Here is a 25,686-nt window from a genome sequence, read left to right as displayed (position 1 = left end):
ATACTGTACTTGTGGAAATTACATTTATAGACTTAATGTGAGGTACATTAAGAAAACACTTGTTTCCTGAACATAATGATGGCAGCATAATTTAGCATTACTAGAGTCACGAATGCAGATTAATTTATATCAAACTACCTGTCAAGTATTTTGCCCACCATTAAAATTTTGCCTTTTGGGCAATTGCTTATGGCTAACAAACTGCAAAAAGATAAAGTATAATCTGATCACTGAATTATGATAACATTTAACTCTTTAAATTGTACACATTCTTTATTTAAAAAGTCACCACAGGATCATCTTGTATTTTGAATAAAAACACAGACAAAAAGAAAATGGAAACTCAGCTGCAAAAAAAAAGTACACATCCCATTTCTAACACTACAATGCTGTTAGTCGTTGAAAAATATGTACACAGTAGTAATAGTATTGAGAAAGGTGAATTTAAAAAAATAATTAAAACACTGAGTAAAACACAAAACCAGGATGTGAGGGCTTACTTACGGCATGCCATATAAACCTAAAAAATTGTTGGAAGCCACTTAGCAAAAGAAATGCACAGCCCAAAAAATATCATTTAATTTCTGTGCATTAATTATACATCAGTCAAGGATGCCTTTTGTTCTAACTTTAGGTAGGACATGTCTTTGTACTGGATGCAAAAAAAATTAATTTATATTAATCTTCCCTTTTGAATTTTTTGGCTTACGGCAAACCACCTGACTTCCTAACATGTCAGTATGTTCCTTTAAGCACAATGATGAATCACTCATTGAGGCCTTCCCCCTTCTTCTGAACAAACCAATAAAAAAAAAAAATGACTAAGGGGAAAGAGAAAAAGAAAAAAACAATGGGTAATGATAACTTATTACTTGGATCTTTAAGTTTAGAAACTTTATGCAGCCAGAAGCTGCCAACCCCATCCCAGGGATACGTCTAGTATGAATATGGAAAGTGACAGACATAATGCAACAATTACGACTTATCCTTCTTCTTTTTCTCCTTCTTTTTCTTCTTCTTCTTTTTAGATGATTTTGCTTTCAGCGTTTTTTCTTTGGCGTCGCTATCACTACTTTCATCTTTTTCTTTGCCATCTTTTTCTCTGCTGCCCCTGGATGATTTGTCCTTGCGGTCTGTGTTTTCCACTTTGACTTTGCTGTGGCTTCCAATTGTCAGCTCCTTGTTCACCTCCTCGTTTACCTTAAGGTTCTGAGGTGTCAGTCCACGGGACACTGTTATGAGCATCCTCTCCTTCCTCATCTCCTCTTTCAAGGAGATGTTGTCCTGCCCCGTCCTGTGGCTTCTGCAGTCTTCTTTGAGTTTGCTTCTGTGATCTTTTTCATGCCTCAAGTCTCGTTGGTAGTCTCTGTGATTCCGCTGTGATTCCCCGGAATCTCTAGCATAACTGTAGTCCCTGGGATCTCTCCTGTCTGAGGTATGTGGCTGTTGAGTGCTGTTGCTAACATGCCGTGAGTGTCCCTTGTTGTCTCCAGAATGATTGTCCACCTGCATTTTCTGCTAAAAATAAATTTAAAAAAATAATTTTGCAGCATGGAGACATAGAAACCAATAAGTTCATGGCTACCTTAAGAGAATGATCTCTAAGACATTAGTCACTATCTGTTGCCAAATGAGGTAACCTAATCAGAATTAAGCCCATGGCCCACAGATGAAAGTCTTTGCATTTACAGTGTTATGAACTGGGTGTCTGTGGCAACATTCTCAGGAAAAATCAATATAAGGCAACACTGTTTGGATCCCTAGGAAATGAGAACCAACAGCACACTTGCAGTTATAATTATGTATTTACTGTTTCTCACCGCAGGTGTCTTCAAGATTTCAAAACCAAGATTCTGAAGATTGCAACTTAAGTGGCCATTTAACCCTGTAGTATCAACATGCTGGTCAACAAATTTGGCTTTTCATATAATGTGATGGGTCTGAAATTTAAAGTTTGTCCTGAAAGTAAAGAAAAAGCTATTTAGTTGGGAAAAAAATCTAATCATTTTTACTTGTCAATTTACCAAATCCATGTGCAGAGCAACTGAAAATTCTCCCTCAAATTACTAATTAAACAATTAACACAATCTTTATTAAACAAAATGATAAGCAATTAAACACACCCGTGCTTACTTCAATACACTCAGGGGCTTTACTGCTAAAGCCTAAATGGTCTGGTATGACCAAGATTGTGGTGAATATAGCTAACTAGAAACTGCATTTCCTGCAGAAAATATGACTAAAAGCTGAAAAGCTAAATTGGTAAAGCTAAACTGGATAAATGCATAAATGCATTAGATGGTAAAGTAGTGAGGAATTTAAAAACTGGGAATTGTTTTAATTAACATGAATTTCACTGAAATGTTGAATAGTACCAATAATGTATGAAACAAAAGTGGATTATTAAGGTTTTTCTAAAGGTTTGTAACTACACTACAATGCTGGCTTCAGTGTTTAAGGTGAAGTTGTAGGAAAAAGTGGAAATTGAAGTTCTTATTAATATGAATGTTAAATATTCCAATACTGTATTAACGTTTTTGTTAAAACTGAAGCTAAACTGAATTGTCGGCTTTAATTTAGATAAAGACGTAGCTAAAAGTTTAATGAATAAAGTTGGTAAAATGGCAAATGGGTCAAAAGAGGAAATCAGATTTTCAAAAAGTACCTTAGAATTCACAAGCTGCATTAAACTCATAATGAATGAAAGATGTGGAACATTTTAAAGTTGAATGTGCATGAAAAGCAGCTTTAGCAGTATAAATAGCTGATAAAGTGAGAAAGTGGTGAAGGATACAAAATTGAGTAATAAATGATAAGAGGTTAAAATCTTTGTCTATGGCCACACTACTTCAAAGCAGACAGACTAGGGGTTAATCTGATCAAGACTATTTCCCAATTCCAGGGAAAGGGTATGTCAGGAAACGGGAAATAAAATAAAAAACGCAAGGATTGCGCGTCTGTTGTTGTGATACGGTAACAAAATTGTAATTTTTTTGTCATAGGTACACTTCAACTGTGAGAGACAGAATCTAAAACAAAAATTGACAAAATCACATGTATGATTTTTAAATAATTAATTTGTATTTTATTGCATGACGTGCCTTCCAGCATGACAACAATCCAAAACACACAGCGAGGACAACTAAGGAGTGGCTTTGTAAGAAGCACCTCAAGGTCCTGGAGTGGCCTAGCCAGTCTCCAGACCTGAACCCAATAGAAAATCTTTGGAGGGAGCTGAGAGTCCGTATTGCCCAGCTGTATGTATGATCTCTGCAATTGCAAACAAAGGTTCCTGTACCAAATATTAAGTTCTGCTTTTCTGATGAATCAAATACTCATGTCATGCAATAAAATGCAAATGTAAATGTACTGTATTTATATAGCGCTTTTCCAGTCTTAACAACTGCTCAAAGCGCTTTTACATCTACAGGAAACATTCACCATTCACACACATTCATACACTGTGGCCGGGGCTGCCGTACAAGGTGCCACCTGCTCATCAGATAAACATTCACACACATTCACACTCCGATGCGCAGCACCGGGGGCAACTCGGGGTTCAGTGTCTTGCCCAAGGACACTTCGACAATGACTGCAGGGGCGGGGATCGAACCATCAACCTTCCGATTGGCAGGCTACACTACCACTGAGCCACAGCCGCCCCAAATGCTGCATTTGCTCTGCCACATTACACCTTGTAACTCCCTGTAGTGCCCTGCTATGACATGAACTACTATGACTACCATTTGTAGTCACTGTTCCATTATCTTTATTGTGACTATAATTACCATTGTGTATCACACCCCCAACCGGCACCATCAGACACACCTACCTTGGTCTGTCCGAGGTTTCTTCCTAAAAGAAGGGAGTTTTACCTCCTAACTGTCACACACACTAGTTTCTTGCTCTTGGGGGAATTACTAGAATTGTTAGAGTTTTGTAAATTATAGAGTGTGGTCTAGACCTACTCTATCTGTCTCAAGATAACTTTTAACAACAAACAACAAAAATATGGTGGTTTTTGAAAATAAAACCATGTAAACCTATTCTAGTACAACCTCAAAATACAATAATGAACCTAAAAATGAGCATAATATGGGCGTTTCAATACTTCCATTTTTTAAAGCATTCTTAGTTTACAGCATTTGTTCATACCTGCCTAAAACCTTTGCACAGTACTGTATGTATGTATCTTTATCCTTTAAAATGTTACCGGCATTATTTGGCACACCCTTAATTCAATAAGTGTTAGTAAGACCACATTATTGTTGGTTTTGGCCTTTTCATGGGATTTGTTGACTGAAAATATAAAATATCACCACACAGCGGTAAAAAGGACTTACACTGCTAGAGTAGCCGTGGCGGTGGATGGCTGCATGGTTTTCAGCACTATTCAAATCTCCAATGAACTCCTCACATTTCTGGCAGTAAAACCCGATTACTGGTGTCAGAAAACTTAATCCTGCAAAGGGACAAGAAAGGCAGTGAAGCATAGCGTGTGGAAGATACTAAACTCAACAGGAAGCATGATATTGTCAATAAAGAAACCGCTTTACCATCCTGTTTCAACAATCCTTCCAGTTCTTTCATCAATGATTCCATTTTTTTCGTTCTGGCTAGTTTCTCTTTCTTCCTTTCCTCATCATCACCTGCCTGGGAAACAAAAGAGAGGGCAGTAGAGGGCTTCTAGAGGGCAGTAGCAAAGATTCTAGAGCGAATGTGATACCTATATGCTAAAATATAAAATGACTGAAAAAGCCTAGTGATGAGTCCGTAGCACCACTTCATGTGTTGAATTTGTTATTACACATAGTGCTTTGTTAAATGGTCTGAATGTTTTATTTTATTTTTTCATGTGATTTGTAGTTTACTAGAGGACTTACTCAGTATTTGAAGTAATGTAGTAAGTTTGGATTTAGTTTCCATGAGAAAGCAGTGGTTAAGTTGTGTGTCATGGTTGTAAAAACAATGGCTAATGGCTTTGCCAAGCGCAAACCAGAGGGTATCAATCAAGTGTTGGGGAGGGTCATGCCTTTTCCCCCCAATCATTTTGGAGGGTCCTTGAATATTATATGCTGGCGAAGGGAGGGTCAAGTCTATTTTGACAAGATATCCCAAAACTCCTCCAGTGGCTCCTTAAATAAATAACAAAGTCCCTAAATGTTGAGTAGTCAGCTTGGAAATCCATTACCTTGTGTTTATCAGACAATGTCTGAGATGTGCCACTGCCATCACTTTTTTCCCGCTTCTCTTTTGTTGCTTAAAAAAGAAACAACATAATTATGTATTTTACACAGAAAGCATTAAATCATTAAGAACAAAGAGGATAATTCATCAAGCCAGGTGGTATCAGATTCCAACTTATTGGGTACACCTTCACGTTCAGCTGTCACAAAATCTTATCCTTGACAACTGGAGAGAAACAGATCCAATATTAAGTTGACATCTTATGATTCTAAATGAACATGCCTATGAAAATATTTGTAAGCACACATTTTTAACATACAGTTAAAACCCCTGGCATGACCAAAATTAATCAAAATAAACTCAATCAACAAAGTTGATTTCAGTATGAAAGTACAGTAAGTAATTATAAAATATTAAGAAAAATCTTTGACTTTATTAAATAAAGGACTCTCACCTTTTATCAGCAACTGTAAAGACTCCAGAGCATGACGTACATTCGGGTTACTCAGTGCTAGGCTTGCTGCTGTTCGCTCTGAACTTGAACATGCAAGAGCAAGCTGCATCCCCTCCTTTTGGCTTTGCATCTTAATCATAAACTCGCTAATGTCTGTTGTGCCCAGACTTTTTAATATGTTCTTGATCTTCTCACCCTCACTGCTGTCCAGATTGCCAGAGGCTACGCTCGAGGAAGTTATTTGAAGGGGTTGCTTCAGGTCAAGCAAATCCCCAAAGTTACTAAATATGGACTTGTTTTGATGATGTTGGTGACTGGCTGAACTATCCATTTCCTGTAGTTTGGCATGTTCTCCAATCTGGGAAAATGCTGTAAGTAGTGAAGTAGAGGTTTTATTGGCTTGTTTTCTTCCAGTATCTTCATTTCCATACAAGAATGAGTCTTCATCTTCAAGCTCATCGGCTTTCAGGACTGCTGGGTCCTCCTTACTTTGCGCCTGGAGCCAAGAGAAGTCACTGCCTACTCTGTCATGGGGAAGGAGTACACTGTCATTTTCTAGCAATGTTGAATTCTCATTAGGGTCATGTTGTTGCTGATGTCTGTGCTCATCAGGTACATCCTCCTTTTTTTTGCTGTAGTCTGAGGCCTGTACAAAAGAGTTCATAACAATGAAATACATTTAACCGATTTAACTGCCAGTGTTCATACATGCAATAAAGTATTTGCAGGTCAGCTTTAGTCTAATTTAAAACTCAGGAGATGCATGGAACCCACACGCTACCTGCAATTTTAGTCTGTGGCAGACCATCACTATCATCCCAACCACTAAGAGCTGAGGCATCATGTTTTTAAATCAAGTTACACAAAGTAGGCGATAAGCAAAAAAATAACAACAAAAACTTTGTACCGCCAGATTATTTAAAAAAAGAAAACAGTAGATATACTTCTGTGTATGGTTTACACGCTAGTAGTCATAATTTACACTTTTTGTGCAGATTCGCGCTGATACTGACAAAACAATACATTTTGGATAATGGATGATAAGTACTACCTTAATAGTGAGGATGGCATCTTTGAGGGTGGGCAACCGCTCTTCCAGTTCTTTGCTGTTCATGACCAGCTTTAGTCCTTCTAGCAGACTATTCCCTATCAGATATTTACTGCTGCCAACACTGCTGGTGGAGTTGTGGCTCATCTTTCTCTTTTTGTCTTTAACATAGCTCTTTTCACTACTGCTGCTTCGTGACGTGGAGCTCCTGATCCGGCTCTTGCTCCGTACATGATTTTTCTTGCTTCGGCTCCTACTGCGAGCCCTGCTTCTGCTTCTTGCTCTGCTTTTGCTTCTCGCTCTGCTTTTGCTGGGTGCTTGGCTTTTGCTTCTCGCTCGGCTTTTGCTTCTCGCTCGGCTTTTGCTCCTCGCTCGGCTCTTGGCTCGAGATTTCCCACGGCTTTGACTACGGCTTTCGCTCCTGGTCACATGCTTGTGGAACTCAGGGTCTGACTTGACTGCTTCTTTCAGGACATTAGCTGACTTAAAAGCGTCAGCCAGGTTGTATGCCATGTTCCCTTTGAGATAGTCTGGGAGAGGCTTGTTGGCTGCAATGCATCTCAGGAATTCCTCACCAGCTCGGTCACTGAAAAGCAGCATGTGTTTCAAATGACAGCAAATTCAAAATATACATCTAATATATATACATAATAAATATACATCTACACATATTTGCTCAAACTGTCACTATATCCTCATGGTAGTACATAAGACAGATGATCTGTACAAAATAAAATATAATCATAATCACCTTCCTCTACCTCTGCCTGGTGCTCCTAATGGCATGAATAATAAAAGAAAACTAGGCAGACCTGATCAAATACAAATCAAGATTCTTGCATTTCCCATTTCTTGCCCCAAATGTTTTTTGTATTTGTAAAATCAGAAAGGCTGCTCCGGCCAGCGGTGCTTGGTTTTAGCTAAACTGCTTTCAAAACGGCAGCTAGATCACAAATGTTCTTTTTTTACAGTGTTGTTTTTTTTTACAGCAAATCAATACAGTAAAATATGTTTCTGGAAACATTTGAGGTGAGAATTAGGCAATGCGGTAATACAATCTTGATTTGTTTTTGATCAGGGTTTTATGACAGTTAACGTGCAGCAATTGACACTGCGTTAGCAGCTCCTATACTCTGATTGGTTGTTTTCCTACGGCTTTGGTGGAAACTTGCAGATGCCATTAGGACCACTAGGGGGAGGCAGATAGATTACTGTTAGGATAAAGTGACAGTTTCAGCAAAACTTACAACTTATTTTAAAAGTGAACTTTTGCAGCTTCAACACAAACCAACATACCTACTGTCAGGAGAATGATGTTGCACAGGAGTGGGATTCCACTGTGGGACCTGAATGTGCGGTGGTTGTGCAGGAGGGACGATCTGCTGGCTGCCTCCCAAACCAATGATTGTACTACGGTCTATGGAGAAGTTGCTACAGTGGGGCTGAGAGTATTTAGAATTTATGTTATAGTGTTGTACAACATAGACTTGCAAGAAGATACTTGATTTAATTTATAAATTATGAATAACTTGTAAATCAAAGGGACCAGTTGTACAAACCACAATTCCAATGAAGTTGGGGCATTGTGTAAAACGTAAATAAAATCAGATACAATGATTTGCAAATCCTTTTCAATCTATATTCAATTGAATATACTACTAAGACAAGATATTTAATGTTCAAACTGATGAACTTTTTCTGATGATGTTTTTTTTTCAAATATTCAATCATTCTGAACTTGATGCCTGCAACACGTTCCAAAAAAGCCCGGACCGGGCCATATTTACCACTGTGTTACATCATCTTTCCTTTTAGCAACACTCAATAAGCATTTGGGATCTGAGACCAATAATTGTTGTAGGTGAATTAGTTCCCATTCTTGCTTGATGTACAACTTCAGTTGCTCAGGAGTCTATTGTCATATTTTGTGCTTCATAATGTTCCAATCATTTTCAATGGGAGACAGGTCTGGACTGCCGGCATGCAAGTCTTGTACCTGCAGTCTTTTATTACAAAGCCACGCTGTTGTAACACGTGCAGAATCTGGCATTGTTTTGCTGAAATAAGCAGGGACATCCTTGAAAAAAGACATTGTTTGGAAGGCCTGTATGTACCTTTCACCATTAATGGTGCCTTCAAAGATGTGCAAGTTACCAGGTCCATGGGCACTAACACACCTCCATACTGTCACAAAAGCTGCTTTTTCAAATTAGCGCTGTAACATCCTGGATGGTCCTTTTCATCTTTGGCCTGGACATGACATCCATGATTTCCAAAAACTACTTGAAATGTGGACTCGTCAGACCACAGCACACTTTTCCACTTTGTGTCAGTCCATCTAAATGATTTGCAAATCATTGTATTCTGTTTTTATTTACATTTAACACAATATCCCAACTTCCCAACATTTAGCATAAAGTTTGTTATGTTTATACTGTTTTTTTCTATGATGTATTTTTTATACCTCTTTATTTTCTATCTAAGTGTTTTGTAAGCTGCTGAAATCTGCTGCTGGAGTTATCCCAAAAGGATCAGTAAAGAGAAGTTCAAGTCTTGTTTATAGTACGATTAAAAACTACCCAAGGAGTCATATTGCATTCTACTATTCAGCTGCATCTTGCATCAAATAACATGGGCAACAGACGGAAAATCAACTAAAAAAAAATAACACTAGGGCAATCAGTATTTTTTTAACACAATTATCTGTACTTCTACTTCAGTACAGCAAGTGAGTACTTTTGCCATCTCTAATGGCACGGGAGAACCACGTGATGATTCAGCACCTAAAACGTAAACATGTTGGAGTCCTTGATGAGCAGGAAGAGTGTTCAACAGCACGGTGAGTCACTACAGAATCCTACTTTCGTTCCGTTTTGAAGTGAGGATTGTAACGCCCCTCCAGTAACTCTTCCAAGTGCTGGTGTTTACTCGTTTTCCAGCTTGATAAGCATGACAAGTTAGCATTATCTCATTAATAACAGTAGTAAAGGGATGGTGGTAGTACAATGTGTAGCATGTTGCTGAAACCAGGGAACAGAAAAAATAAATTGGACCAGCTTAAAGAATGACAGCAAACAGGTTTTCTTATAACTTATATATTTATTACCACCACTATTATTAAATTAAATTATGGCAACATGAAGATTATCACAGGCTAATAGACAGTAAAGGAAATAACTGAAAAAGCATACTATGTGAGACATGATATTGTCAATTTGATGTGCAAAAGTGAAACCCTTATTTCATCTGTGTAAATATATTCAATCAATATTATGTACCCTGATAAGCTCTACTTTAGTTTCTAGATAATGGTTTTAAAAACGTGTACTGTGCTGTTTTATTTGTGCCTTTTTAGCCAACACAAGGTATTGATAGTTCAATGATATTTCATTGACCAGCAAACCTAATGCAGAGGCTATTTTGACCACATTTTCTTTTAGCAAACATTGAAAACAGACCAAAACACCACACAAGGGTTAAGGTGGGAATGGTCATGCAGTTCCTCTTGTCAGTAAATAAAGATACAAAAGACAGTAACTTTCATCACAATTTTTTGTACAAAAGCTCCCGCAAAATCAGGCATTTTGGGCTGCAACAGTCTAAAAAAGGCAGCAAAATCCTGGAGGGACTGGTTAAAACGAGAGATAAGATCAGGCATTGCTACGCCGTACCTTGAGGAGATGCGATGTAATGCAATCATTTCCAGGCAAAGTTTGGAAATGATCAATTTGTACTTAAGAATAAACATTAAGTGTTACTGATTATGCACAACACTATGTGGTCTGAAAAAAACAAAGAAAGCCATCAAAAGTTAAACCATTTGGCCCATGCTTTTGTCCAAAGTGGCATACAAATAATATTAAATACATTTGAAATGATAGTAAATCAGTAGTGTTCTTTCTTCGGTACTTTACAGCTACTGTAATTATAAATGCTGGGGGAACCTTTCACGTGGGCCCAATGGCTCTGCCAATCCTTGATTCCTAATATTTTTACTGCAAAATATGGGAAGCAATGCAAAGGACATTGTCTATTAAAAATATGTGACCACAAATAGATTAAAAATATGTATCACAATATCATCATTTATACTACATAAATCACACAATATAGAAGCAAAAACTTAATTTTACAATAGTCTTACCATAAAACTTTATAATCACATTTATTAAAAATTAGAAAAGTCTTAGGTTGAATTCATGTTTAAATATATCTAATATGCGGCAACAACCTACTCTATTTTTCTTTAAAAAGTACATTTAAAATTGCTTTTATTGACTTACCCATTTAGATGTGAAGCCAGTACATTATACTGCCAGGTCAACTGTAGCCAATAGATGTGGCTTATCCGTACTGTACTGAAATACTTGACCGCACGGTTTGTCCTCAACCAACTGAAATGACTTCTGCAGTAAGCAAAAATTGGAAAAATTTGTAGACAATAGCCAGGATACTTAGATAAAGTTGCATAAGAATTAGTTATGTGGACCCTGTGAGCACTCATGGCCATACGACAAGTCTAAAGAGACTAGGGCTGCACGATTATGGGCAAAATGATAATCACGATTATTTTGATCAATATTGTGATCACGATTATTTGTTGATTTTAACTAAAACAAATTTTATAGTCACATAGGCTATTTATAACTGCTTTCACATCCATTGTGCTACATTCCTCTTATGTTGAAGTTGTATGTTGTACATACATACATACATACATACATACATACATACATACAGCTGTAACACGTAAATGAAAATTATCTAAAAATAAATAGCCTAGGATATATATATATATATATATATATATATATATATATATATATATATATTTTTTTTAAATGTATCTCAGTAAAAGCTCCTTCATTTGTTCTCAACAATAACTGATCAAAAGAACTAGGGAGAGAGAGAGGAAGTGTTTCTTTTTGTAACCAGCTCTTACATTGGTTTAGGGTTTCTCAATAAACTTAAAATCATCAGAAAAGCGTCAGACCATCTTTAGGAGGGTATGCTACACAGATGTTTTAATAACAAAACTTTGAACAAATGTCAGAAGCATGACACCGGCGCTGTCGCCGCTCTGTCTCTGTTGCTTGGGAGCCTGTGTGAGTGAATGGGGGCGGGGCTGCACTGAGAGTAAGAGGAGAGATCTACACACATAGGCACGGCTTTACAGAAGAAATGGGTCATGTAACGTAAAATTAAACCATATCGATATAAAACAACATTGCTTCACTTGTGGATAGGCAGCGGATGCGGCCTAGAGGAAAAATATAACTCACGCCCTAGAGCCCTGTGAACTAACAGACACCAACTAGCACTGGTCACTGCTGTCGTCTGAAAAACAACACAGACGGGAGAAAATGTTGTGTTTACCAGTAAACTGGTAAACTTTAAGACCAACGTATGACCAATTGTTATCTGTTGAATTTTCCTCACGTTACTCTGTCCTTTGCGACTGTCTACATCTAGAAACTAATCTGCGCAGTGCAGGGAACAACTCTGACCGGCTCATGATCAGAAAATGGTACGCAAATTTGATCGTGGGAAGCCAAAAAAATGATCGAGATTAAAATTTGTTTAATTGTGCAGTCCTAAAAGAGACGCGCCAGGTACCAAAAAACACCCCCAATATTGTATATGTCTCCTCAACAACACCATGGATGACGAAAGTTTCTTCTTGAAGATGGAAAAACATAGTACACACTAGGGTTATCTGGACGTGGGTTAATAGGAAAGACATGTATTTTCAGAAAAAAAAGTTTGGTTAAACAACAATGAACAGCGTGTAATTTAACATATGTTCGTTAAAACACACAGACACACACACACACACACACACACACACATATATACATACATACACACACACACCTCTGCAACGTTAGCTAATGTCCGCTAGCATACAAACGGGCAGACTACAGCCAGTTAGCTTTTTTATAACTTAACAAAACCCACCCTTCTCGTAGACACAAAGCTTACTTCATGTGATACAAGGATGGCTCAAACTAATGCCACAGGTCTTATGTTGACAACGTGGATGCAGCTATAGGAAACTCTGAAGGTAGCCGTAATATTTACCTAGCGTTAGTAAGCTAGGCTAACGCTGTTGCGCTAACGTTAGCAAACACCGGCGTAGCGTTAGCTAACGTTAGCTGTCTGAACTTGTAAAAAGCCGAACAATATCCCCACCTGGACTGTGTTTCCCTTTCCCTCCAATATTATCATCAACATAATAAAGACACCTGGACTCGGTCGAGACCAAAAGTCATATTGGGCAAGACCAGTGGCCAAGTCCGATACAAGTCTGAGTCCAAATACTATCGAGTCCGAGACAAGTCCGAGTCCATAGAAAAACGGTCTCGAGTCCAAGACCGGACTCGAGCACTACAGCCCTGGTACACACCAAAGATCCTTTTTGTAAAAGAACATTGCCAGAAAAGAGAAGGCATGGAGATTAAGGTAGAGGGAAAGGTGAAAGGTAGATACTACCTTAATAAACAAGTGATTGTTCTTTCAAGTATTGAAGAGAGTTGTGCAGGTAAGACGCCCCCTTTTGTGACGCTCCCAGTGTGGTATGGCGTGTGACGGAGGACGGTAAAAAACTGCAGCGCAGCTGATACGCAGCACAGATGCACGCAGCACAGATGCACGCACCCAGTGGAAAATCTGCGTAGCGGACATTATCTACCTACAATAACAGCCATGTTATTAACAGCCATATTTGATAGTAGCTATGTTTCCGTCCACGTTTTTATCCAAATTAAGTGATATCAAATTTAAAATGCCTCATGGAAACAGTAAAATTCAATGGAATTTCATGAATATCGTCTGAAAGGAAATACGTTTGTCTTATCAGATTTTTATAACGTTATTTGCCAAATAAATAATTAAATGTGATTACGTTTTAGGTCATTTTATTGTTGTAACCCGCCACAAAACAAAGAAGTTTTAGTTCATTTCCGCCCAGTATTTCCACTCTGTTTGCACGCATGGCAATATTGATCATTTGATTATAGACAGCGCAATCCATTTTGTCTAGAAAAACTTTGTTTGCAACTGTTTGCTTGAATGTTGTGCGATTCAGTGTGAAAATGGATGAAAACACCATTGGATACACCAATTTGATTGTAAAACAGCACGTGACGTCATTACGCACAAGTTTTTATTCGCTTTAAAGCCGTTGGATGGAAACACATGAGTTGTTCAGATAATTTGACTGACAAGTGGATGGAAACTTAGCTACTGATAACGTTAGCTAAGCACTAACCTGCTTAGCTAAATGTACCCCTGGAAAAACATTGCAGCACAGCAGTTTGGCAGCTGAGCGACTTGGCAGTCCGCTAACTTGTTGCTCTCTTCTTCTCTTCTGCTTCTTGGCCCTATGATTTCCGTGATGCGGACAGAATCATATGAAAACACAATTCTCTTATAAATGTGGAATCGCACGGAATTATAATAAATGTAATGTTGAAGTGAGTGGCTCCTGATAAGCCAATGGTGGCAATTAATTAAAATAAAGAAACTTTCAACTGACGGCTGAGTACCGGGCTGAACAATACCCCAATGACTACTATGAGTCTGGACAACAACTGTTGTGTAAGTTTTGTCCACTTTACCATTGAGGCAACGACAAAATCAATAGATGCAAGGCAAGAGTTTGTGGAAGACTTTGTTGACAAAAAGCTTGAGATAATGAAGAGGATACATGTTTCTTGTTAACCATTGCAAGCAGAGAGGCGCAATCCAGAGATGGGAAGTAAAAAAGTACAAAAACTTTGTTAGTTTACTATATATTTATTACTATATTTTTTTGGCAACTACTTACATTTAACACAAATATTGTAGGGCTGTAATCTCCCAGTCAACTAGTCGATTTATTGGTCGATACGTTCTGGCTCGACCAAAATTCTGATTTGTTGATTTTTTGCCGTTTTAATTTCATCAGGTGGAAAGCACTTATTGCTAATGGGGGTGTTTTCAGAGCATCCCTGTTTCACAGGTAACAGTCTGTCTTTAGAACTCCCCCCTTTTTTTTCACTTTTTTGGATTAGCCCAACCCACTGGGGACTGATTGAAGAAAGAACTAGAAAGCTTTGTTTTAGTGGTTTGATGAATATTTATTTAATTGTGAGTGTTTAATTTACAGTCAGTCCTCCTCAACCATATCTCAGACATCGCCAGTGTGGCAGCATTTTACAAAAATAGATAACAGAAAAAAGTTGAATGCAAAAATTTTCAAGCAGCAGTTTGCATACCGCAGCTCGACTACAGACATGGCATATCACCTAAAAACGGTAAGCTAACTTTTCTGCGTTAGGTTGCCCTGTCTGTTTGGAGTAGGCTATATGAACATATCAGAATTGGCTTATTTCATTGTCTAATAATCGTTTTATAACAACTGGCGCACCCACCCGCAACTACGGTAGCGTTTCCCAGACCCATACAGACCCCGCTGGATGTTAAGCCTCTACCATCCAAACGCAAAAATAATATCACGGAAGGAATTGTCGACCTTACTGCCTAGGATATGAGGCTCATTGCTGTTGTGGCGGGCTGAGGTTTTAAGAACTTGTTAAAATACAGCGTCAGCACGCCACACCACACTTCCTCCGTTCGAGGACATGCACAGCGCGTTGATGCAGCGCTGTCAGAACCGACAGATGAGTGTCATTTCAATGCAAAAATAATTAGGTCAAAAAACTATTTAATATACTGCAAATAGCCTACAGTTAATAAATCTAAAGCTTTTTTTTCTGCCCCTCCAACCCCCTCAGTCGATTTTTAGTCGAAATTTCATGACTTTAGTCGACCAAGATTTTCTTTGGTTGATTACAGCCCTAGAATTAGGGCTGCACAATTAATCAAATTTTATTCGCAATCACGATTTGGACTTCCCACGATCAAATTTGCGTGGTCGAGCGATTCATTTATTTAATGAGTCATTTCATGGAACGCTCCGTTTTTTTTTGCAAAGCCAATCTACCGATCCATAACCCCTGTCAGATCAGGTGCCAGTCAGAGTTGTTCACTGCACCCCGTGTAGCTTAGTTTCTAGATGTAGACAGTCCCAGAGGACAGAGTAACGGGAGGAAAACTCAACAGATAGCAGTCGGTTATACGTCGGTCTTAAGGTTTACCAGTTTACCAGCAAACCCAACATTTTGTCCCGTCTGTTTTTCAGACAACAGCAGTGACCAGTGCTAGTAGTGTTGAATCTCTCCTCTTACTCTCTCTCCTCTTAATCTCCGCGCCCCGCCACACAGCGGCGCTGGTCCACACTTCTGACATTTGTCCCCAGTTCTAATTGTTATTAACACAGCTGTATATTGTTAAGTATAAGGGGCAAACCTGTATTTGTACCAGTGTTTCCGCGGGTAACTCTACTATTGCGTCCGCCACGGCGAAGAACACAGGAGAAGTTATTGAATGCAACTAACTTCAGTTGGTAGAGTGATAGCGTGTGAGACGGAGCTGCTGGACCTGGACCAGAGATGTGACCCATTGCGAGAATATCATAGTTAATAAAAATGCAGCGCAGTCAAGATACAGACCTTTCATACACACGACGTGTGTATCCGCCGTTGTTCGACCCGTGCTGGACCCGTTCATAATGAGTCAGCCGTCTCTCTGTGAGTAGCGTCCATCACACTCCCTCTCGCAGTTATAAATAGCCTATGCAACGATAAAATTTGTTTTGGTTAAAATCAACAAATAATCGTGAGAATAATCACGATCAAAATTTTGATCAAAATAATTGTGATTATCATTTTGGCCATAATCGTGCAGCCCTACCTAGAATATCGGTACTTTTCTGCTGTTTGCATTTTACAAAATTGGCTTGGTACTCGAGATTTGTATAAAAGGTTGTCTATCAGGTGTGATTGTGACTACATGTAGGAGAAAATCGCGGACACGTACCTCACACTGCGAGCGGGCGCGCAGGGCCCACGGAGAAAAAAAGTGAGATAAAAGAAAAAGAGACTAGCTGTTCAGAGGATAACCAGTTGAGATTGTGGGCGTCTTTCAGAACTGTAAGTCATATAACTTATGTTGTCAGATCATTTAAGCCTGTTTTATTGGTCTGTAGTTCTGGCACATTTAAAAGTTAGCTTGTCTGTGTTCTCACCTGTTAGCTGGGTTACACCTGGCTGTCGATTAGATATAATGTTGATTGTTGAACTTTCTTGCTCATTAAGATAATGTAATTAATAGTGGGTTTATTATTATTATTTACTAGCATACTGTATATGATTCCTATGCACTGTGTATGGTAGCCTTTACAATTTTATTTATTTATTTTATTACCACACAAACAGCCATAGCAGAGCTACCCATGCCCATGTTTACACTGATGATTGATTGTAATAAAGCATCAAAAGAGAGAGGTTGTCTCCTTCTTTGTTTAAACAGACACACCTGGGCCCGGGTCGGGAACCGGAATCGGCTCTAAATACATTCCTATTCAAGTCCGCACTAACTTTAAAGTAATTTCACTGGAGTTAGTTATTTTCAAAGGTGTTTTAGTTGTGTGTGAGAAAACTCAGATTGGACAGATTGTCTAGCTACCTGTCTCAATTTTCATGCAGAAGTCTGAGGAGCAGTTAACCAAAGTCCTCATAAATCCACTGGAGTTTAAAATTCCAACATTAAGAAAGTGGAGGAAAAAAAACAGACATCTGCAAAAAGACATGCATCCGGTGGAATTTCCTTTGGAACCGGAGCAATTCCGGAAGTGGAACATTGAGGATATAGACGTACTGTTCCTCAGATCTCTGCAGGGTAAATCCAAAGGGGTAAGCCTCTCCTCTCTAAGCGTATCTCCCATGGCGCCATTTTAATGATACAAAGCCACACCTGCAGTTAGCATCCAATTGACCGCCATTCCTTTTGGCGCCACTTTGACAGTGAATAACTTTACATCTGAAGAGTTTTAAGACTGTTTGTGCATCGTTTATTTGTAAAGAAACACAACAATGTATAAAAGTTTCCATTACCTTATAGCTCACGTTATGGCTCCGTAGCAGACGTTTTTTGTAAAAATAGGCTAACGATTGTTTTTTTAAAATACATTTTTATTTAGGCTAACGACTGTGTCATAACCACGCAACTTGCCGTTGCGTAGTCAACAAATCATTGTATTGCCAGGAGAAGCTCGCAGACAGTTTCGACTTACATCACCTAAACTATAAAATATATAAATATAGTAATGCATATGACACTGTTGTGAAAACCCACACAATCAACAGATAAATAGGGCATCTTGGAAGTTTGTGATCAATACTGTACTGGTGATGTAACCAAGTGGTGTCCCATTTCATAGGGGTATGTTTTCACCACTAGACCTTACTCCTTAAAACCCCCTTGTTTCAAGGGCCAAGGGGTAGGGGTAAGGGTAAGGTAGAAAAATGGGATTCAGCCCTACAACTTTCAGAGAGGTTGCTCACGTCACAACTACGTCGTCCAACTCAGTTGGAGGCAGCGCAGTAACGCCGGAATAGTGCGTCTATTTTCCTTCACTGGTCTCCGTCCAGAACAACGGAATCTGTTGGTCCACTTCTTTAACTGACTATGGGTAAATCGAGAAAGCTAGCTCGACTGCTGAATCCGAGTTTCTCTTGCACGACAAACAACTTTTTAATAGGCACATGTTCCACCAGAACAATTTCCATCTTGTAGTGGCACCGTTGCTGCACCAGGCCGAAAACCATTGGGTGGTTTAAAGAAATTTAAAAAACAAAGCACGTTTTCTCCTATGCAGGAATGTTGCGTGGAAGGTGTAGACCTTCCGCGGCGCAATGAAGCTATACTAGCAAAACAAACTGAAAATGAATACTGGAAACTGCTATTAACAGTTGTTGAAACTCTCTGAGCAATAAATCAAAACACATTGTATTTGTAGCGTCCATGTTGTTTCCGCATTACGACAAAAGCTCCAGAAAACAAATTCGAAACAACGACATCCCAACCAGGGATATGGGATTATCCGAGGAGCACGCGAATGCACCATACCTCTCCTGGCTAGCATAACGCTCTGTTAGCAACACCTTGTCTGAATCCCGTCTGACTCATGTAAAGCTAGCTAGTTAGCTAGTACACTTAGCCAGCTGAGCTGACGTTATTAACCTATTGGGTACGTACGCTGATGAAATGCCCTCTTGGTGGCCTGTTGTGGAAAAAATGGCTATCCGGAGGTCCAGATGGCAAGTGTCCAGGGGGAGGACCACTACAAGGCCCTCGGAGTCTGAAATGAGGGCCATGGGGTGGTGGAGGTCCAAACGGCGGCGGTCCTTGTGGTGTTTTACCTGGGCGGTACATGTTCAAGAGGGAAAGCTAACTCCTGTATCATTAGTGAAAAGGAAACGTGGTATATTTTTCACACAGTTGCGCGCAAAGCGACACAACTTACATTGGGGAGTGCCAACCAGTTAAAGAAACAGGGTCATCGGCAGCGCTTGTGGCTGCCACCGGAAATATAGTAAGAGTATAACATCCGGAGTCATTTATTCAGAATAAAGTTCTACTTTTGGTCAGTTGATAGCATAATTTTAAGTCTCTTATATCAATTCATGTCCTGGAGCTATTTATTTGTATAGAATGTCCGACATACAATATTACTTAAAATATCCTTAGACAAGAATATTCGTACAAGCAAAAGTCTTCTCATTCAAAATAAAAGCTCTTCACATTTTCTCTTGCATTTACTCAATCACATTATGCAATTACGTTATCTTTATAAAAGTGTTTTTGCTAAAATCTAGTCAAGTTTGTAATTTGGTTAAGCCTGGAGCCAAATTATACTGATTGCTGTTCCCCCCAATTTGTTTTGAGTCGATACTACAAATGCATTTACCTATAAATTGTGAATTAGTGTCAGTTGTTATATGTAGATTTATTTCCTACCTCCGCATATCTCTTTTTTGTAGTCAAAATGTAAAAGCTGCTGAAACCACAAAAATCAAATTTTGCCTTATAACGTTTTGCAGTTTCTGGACTTAAAAAAAAAAAAAAAAATCAGACCACTGAATGAAAAAGTAATGTTCTCACTATATATTTTATTGCTCATTCACACACCCATGCAAACCTTCCAACATCTATATTTGTATGCACACAATCTTCCATGAGCAGTACAATATGGCATTTTAAATAAGTAACAAAGGAGATTCCAGTCAAATCTACAGAAACAAAATGTAGACTGGAAAGATTAAGCTCTTTTCAAGTAATTGCCAAATTCAATGAATCTATTAAGGATTTTAAAGGTGCACTTCTAATGTCAAATAGACAGTAGGTGCACCAACACTGAAATCTTAGGACCCCTTTCCTGTCTTTTAAAAAACAACATAAGGCTAATTAAGTGTCAAAATGAGATCCAAACAGCATAGTCCAACTAATTGACTAACCCTTTACAGTTTTGGCCTTGAATAGAAAACATTACACCACCAGTATGAAAAAAGCAAGGGACTCCCTCTGTACTAAAACAATAATTCCCCAACATATGGTATGTATCTCCTAGATCATCATTTAACATTTATGTCAACTTTTACCATGCTGAAAATTCTAAATTGGATAAGGCAGTTAAAATCGGTTCACACGTTAAGGAGTCAATCTTTGAGTCGACTCTGCTGCGATGCTCTTTACTGAGTCTTCAACTAGTGTATTGTCTGCCTTGATTAAAGCCAGCTTGGTTGTAGTGCTGCCCGCCATGTTGGAAGAACTGTTCAAACTGTCCTCCTTGGTTAAAATTCTGGCCCACTCTCCCTCCCCAGCCTCCTCCTTGTCCTGCTCCTGCTCCTCGGCCTCCTCTTCCCCTACCCCCACGACCTCCTCGACTGCCGCCTCTCTCCTGATGCCAACCTGCATCTTTTTGGTAATTGTCATGGGAACCGCCTCCTCCTACTCCATTGTAACCAGGGTCCTGGAAGGCTCCTGGGTTGTTCCCTCCTCCTGCGTAACCACCTCTCCCTCCTCCTCCCTGATGTCCTCCTGCATCTTGATAGTGGCCCTGGTTGTAACCACCTCTCCCTCCTCCACCTCCCTCTACCCAGCCTCCCTGCACCTTCCCCCCTCTGCCACTTCCTCCTCTACCTCCCCTGTCTCCATGACCTCCTCCGCCTCCTCTCTCATATCCTCCACGGCCACCTTGGGGGTAATGATCGTAGCCCCCCCTGCCGCCTCCGTGCCCATAGTGTCCTCCGCCCTGGGGAGCATCCTGACGCTTCTGCCAGGAGGGCATCTCTGGGGGAGGAGGCTCGATCTCACAGGGTCGGCCTCCCCTGTCTGGCACTCGGCCCATAAGAACCTAGGAAAAAGGACATACTTTAAAACAAAACGGTTTAAAAGGAAGCCCACTAGCCAAGTAGCTCAAAGGAGCCAAGCAACATAGATTTTCCGATATAATGGCGACCGTAAAAAAACGCATTTTACTTTATCTGGCTGAAATCAAACCTCAACTGCTCTGCTTCGTGGGGTGCTCCGTGCACTGGCGCCACAGATTGAAGCCAAACACGGTTCATCTAACCATAGACCGTCAGCGCAATGACACAGAGCTGGATTTAAATTGGCAAAATATCCCTTCATGGGTTTCCTTCATTGGATTGATGAAGGAGGGTATAGTTTTTTTAAGTATAAAACTACACTGAAAATACATCCCAGTCCTTCTATAGTTTTGATTTACAACCAAACATGTGTCTGATTAAAGACGGAGTAAGTAATATTAAAAAGCAAGCAAGATTTGAAAGTAGCTTCTCCTTGAGGCTGTCTAACCCTCCCTGTCCTTGGGCTCCCCCCGCACACAGAGATAATGTAATTTAAACATCTGCTTTAACCTGCAAGTTCATTCACACATAATAGCTAAACTTTTATTTAAATGTTACCGAACAGTAATTTGAACGTGGACTCAGATCCCTTATATAAAGAAAACTCAATAAAAACAGTGTCTGAATAACCTATGACGTAGAAAAAGGGTTGTGACTATATTCTGAAATACCTTATTTATGGCACAAGCAGTCTTCTCTCTTATCATGCCACTGCTTGTACGTAGGATCTTGGAGAAGTCTTGTCGAGCAGCAAGAAGGTGGGCAGAAGTGATTTGACTTTTGGTCCCAAGAGCAGAACGGAGTGGCTTGTAAACTTTAGCCAACTTTTCAGCATGCGTCTGTAATAAGACACACAAAAGGAAGTCTTATTCATTTTAGGAAAGCAATAAATCAAGTATATCAAGTGCACAGTAGATGGTTTACATCATTGGTTTGTTGTGGAACATGTCAATCATCGGTCATGTCATCCATTTGGGATGGACCATTTTAATGGTATGGCATTAAAATAAAAAGTGCATTTATTTTGCAGAACTCCAAACACACAATACTTTGAGGTACAATGAAAAGAAAACAGTTTCCATTACAGGCATCATTGCTACAAGAGTTTTAATTTTTACACTGAAAAATTAACTGTTGAGTTAAAAATAAACATTAATATTTTGTTCATATTCTACATATATTGACAGTGAAATTGTGACCGACAATTAGACTGGGTAAACGCTACCCATTCTTCCGGCAATATGATTTCTCTCTGCAGCTGAGTCTGGAAACCTGCACGTTTAATTCTCCTGTTTCAGTTCACAATTTTGCGGGAAACAATCACAAACTGGCTCATCTACATGGCCCGCTATTGGCGGGTTTAACACGATGACCATGGAGAAACAACCAAGCAGCTTCTTGTTTACATTCAACATAGTGGACTCCGAACCACAGCTGAGCATAGCAACCCGTTGATTGCTTCTAAGTCACCCGGCTCGTCTGTCTGATTGGTTGAAGGACTATCCAATTGCGTCCAGAGTCATTTTAACTATTACTGTTGTTCACGCCTCTTGTGCAGAGAAAATGCAGAGCACACTCCCCAGACCATCTCTGGGACAATCTCTAATCTATTGAGCTTGGCTTGGCTTGGCTTGGCCTGGTGATAGCCTGACTAACTGACAATATGACTGACGTAAAATCCTTTAAGCCGTCTTTTTTGCTAAGAACTGTGTGTGTCACCAAATAAAACTAACGCACACGCATTGCTCAGGTAGGCAGTGTGGCCCAGGTGTCAGACTGTTGGTTGGAAAAACAAGCTATTTGATGACATCCCCTTAAGCTATATAACGTTTTTCACCATTCATGTTTTATAGACCAAACAATCAAGAAAATTCCAAGTTTTCACATACCTTTGCTCTGTCAGACCAACCAAAAGACTGCACTGTCACATCAAGACGTTTCAACAACATTTTTCTTCTCACGTCATACTCATTTACAAGTGCTTGGTTTATAGCTTCAATTTTTTCCTGGTAAAATGAGAAAAAAAGAAAAGAGAAAATTCATGTAACAGTTCACTTGCATGCAGTGTTCCTTAAGTATATCACATTTCTTTATTATTTTTCTGTATTTACCAAGTGCACAGGTCCAAGGGCCTTCTTCATCAAAGGCTCTCCTACATGATTTGGTGGGACTCTACTTATGGCTTCTTTCAGCTATGAAAAATGTGCAGATGTGTGTATTATAAGTGCATGGTTATTAAGCTATGCTTAACAGTTTTTAAATGTGTTATAGAAATACATTTTACTTACTTACTATGAATAGACATTTAAACATATATCAAACAGCAGATACAACCACACTGACAAAACTAGAAATGTACAACCAGATTTCTTCTCACACTGACTTACATGATAGTATGTTTGGACTGAACCTGCTGACAATATTTGTTGCATATCATTACTATTATTCTTTGTCGATGTCACATCATTCCAACCAAAATAAGCATTTACTGTAAGGAAAGAAACTTCTGAAAACAGATTCACAAATTAAGTTTTTACAATTGGAATCCACAAAAGTTAAACAATCCACAGATTCAGTGGTAGGGTACACATAATACAAATTTTGCACCGTGGTTGTACACAGTTTTTTTCGAAAGCTTTTGTCAGGAATTTAAAGATTTGCCAGCTTGAAATGCATGTTTAACCCTTCTTTGAGAGCACATCATTTCTCTGTCAACAGACCAACTGACCTTTTTCTCAATTCCACTGAAGAACTGGAACATGGTGATGTTTGCTGGAGGCTTGGACATGCCCAGTGCCATGCAGATGCCCTTCAGTTCCTGGAACATGGGGCTGCCTGAATCCTGTGTTTTCTTTTCGGGCTTGTTTATGAGAATCATCCTTGACGCCTCCAAGTCAGACACCAGAAAGGCTGAAATAAAAAATTAAAATTAAAAAAAAATGGACTTGTTCAATTTCTAGGATGCTTAGGTTTCAGAAACATATTTAAACAGTTAAAATGCTATCTGACTCAAGAAGTTACCTTAGCACAAAAGAAAAAAAAGAAGTCACCAGAAATGTAATTAAGAGTTATGAAATTCAGTTGTGTTTGAAAACACCCCACAAACACAGAATAGAGCGGTTTAATGTTAAAATAATTAATTCATTGACGCTGTTCAACTGACCTTAGTAAAGATTATTTAGCTTGCTTCTTTAACAACTTAAGATCTAGTAGTCCAATGACTAAAATCCTTAATTTGGTATATATATATATATATATATATAATATATAGTTAAAAACGACCAAAATCTAGGGTGCATCATAAAATCTGGCTTAAAACTGGAAACAAAAAGCTCGTACGAGATGAAGTGCGCCTCGCCTGTAAAGTGGACGAGAGGAGGCGACAGCAGCGGGGGCGGGGACAAAAAGCTTTTATTTATTAAAGTCGGACAGTTTCCAGTCAATTTCAGCCGCCTTCAGGCTGGACAGGCAGTGACAAAAACACTGTGGTGCAATTCCGATTTAATAAAATATAATCAGAACCACATATCAGCTTGTACACTGTCTCCAGTTGTTTTAATTATAACAGAGTAGCTGTCAAAGTGTTCCACATGCAATATGTTTCTGATTTTAATTAACAACACACTGTAGGTTGTAGTGATCTGATCAGATTTTGTCTCTGACTTCTATACGCCACTATCAGACACACAACACGTGTTCTGTACAGAATAAGTCTTTAAATCAGACAAATAGCAATTAAAATCTCTCCGATTCTAAAAAAAAATTAAAAAAAGTTTATATAATGCGTCATCATGTTGTAAACCAATCAGGTGTTAAATCAGCTGAGAAGCCTGCGTTTCCCAGCATGCTCTGGGTCCACCTGTCTCTTGCAGTCGGTGAAAAGCAATTGCGCCGCCTGCGTCTCAGAACTGCGGCCGCCTTGCTCTCGTGAGATTTCCGTTGCCCACGTGTGCATGACGTCAGAGCAAATCGGGATCAAGTCGTACACAAATCTAACCGGCATGCAACGGGCGCCAATCAATTCTGCGCAGACCCGGCTCATCTCGAACGAGCCTAAAGTCATTTCATGACAGCTTCTGGCAAACAACCACATTGCTGATGCATACGCAAAGGGGATTGATTGTTTGTAAATACACAACTCAAAATATATATACAGTGAGGAAAATAAGTATTTGAACACCCTGCTAATTTGCATGTTCTCCCACTTAGAAATCACGGAGGGGTCTGAAATTGTCATCGTAGGTGCATGTTCACTGTGAGAGACATAATCTAAAAAAAATAAAAAAAATCCAGAAATCACAATGTATGATTTTTTAACTATTTATTTGTATGATACAGCTGCAAATAAGTATTTGAATACCTGAGAAAATCAATGTTTATATTTGGTAAAGTAGCCTTTGTTTGCAATTACAGAGGTCACACGTTTCCTGTAGTTTTTCACCAGGTTTGACACACTGCAGAAGGGATTTTGGCCAACTCCTCCACACAGATCTTCTCTAGATCAGTCAGGTTTCTGGGCTGTTGCTGACAAACACGGAGTCTGAGCTCCCTCCACAGATTCTCCATTGGGTTTAGGTCTGAAGACTGTCTAGGCCACGCCAAAATTCCCCAAAATCTCGCAATACATGGCCCCGGTCATCCTCTCCTTAATACAGTGCAGTCACCCTGTCCCATGTGCAGAA

The 25,686-nt window shown here is 39.2% G+C and overlaps 2 protein-coding genes across 4 annotated transcripts in view; both read right to left on the bottom strand.

Annotated features, from left to right (window-relative positions):
- Nucleotides 1–246: 246 nt before the first annotated feature.
- On the bottom strand, nt 247–19,117 carry LOC117960930 (glutamic acid-rich protein-like). Of its 3 annotated transcripts, XR_004660266.1 has the most exons (9): nt 18,831–19,117; nt 7,986–8,131; nt 6,693–7,275; nt 5,642–6,287; nt 5,192–5,259; nt 4,557–4,653; nt 4,344–4,462; nt 851–1,518; nt 247–745 (listed from the first exon to the last, which is right to left on the bottom strand). XR_004660266.1 is itself a non-coding variant. In XM_034899242.1 (8 exons), exons 1-8 carry the CDS (start codon nt 19,005–19,007, stop codon nt 976–978), a joined length of 2,379 nt encoding a protein of 792 aa, XP_034755133.1. In that variant the 5' UTR covers nt 19,008–19,117; the 3' UTR covers nt 247–975. The 3 variants fall into 3 exon arrangements, 2 of the variants coding, with proteins under 2 accessions (XP_034755133.1, XP_034755134.1); XM_034899242.1 differs by having other exon boundaries at nt 247–1,518; XM_034899243.1 differs by having other exon boundaries at nt 247–1,515; nt 18,831–19,115.
- Nucleotides 19,118–19,724: 607 nt separating this feature from the next.
- fam98a (family with sequence similarity 98 member A) overlaps nt 19,725–25,686 on the bottom strand; it is an 11,900-nt gene continuing 5,938 nt past the window's right edge. Inside the window, exons 4-8 of the mRNA XM_034899263.1 lie at nt 23,733–23,914; nt 23,116–23,196; nt 22,894–23,010; nt 21,676–21,843; nt 19,725–20,988 (exon numbers count right to left, since the gene is read on the bottom strand). Of these exons, the coding sequence (XP_034755154.1) occupies nt 20,335–20,988; nt 21,676–21,843; nt 22,894–23,010; nt 23,116–23,196; nt 23,733–23,914 (1,202 nt within the window). The 3' untranslated portion in view covers nt 19,725–20,334. The remainder of the gene's footprint in view (nt 20,989–21,675; nt 21,844–22,893; nt 23,011–23,115; nt 23,197–23,732; nt 23,915–25,686) is intronic.

The sequence above is a fragment of the Etheostoma cragini genome, chromosome 17 (genome assembly GCF_013103735.1).
Source record: "Etheostoma cragini isolate CJK2018 chromosome 17, CSU_Ecrag_1.0, whole genome shotgun sequence".
Classification (NCBI taxonomy): Eukaryota; Metazoa; Chordata; class Actinopteri; order Perciformes; family Percidae; genus Etheostoma; species Etheostoma cragini.
This window is presented reverse-complemented; position numbering and strand designations above follow the sequence as displayed.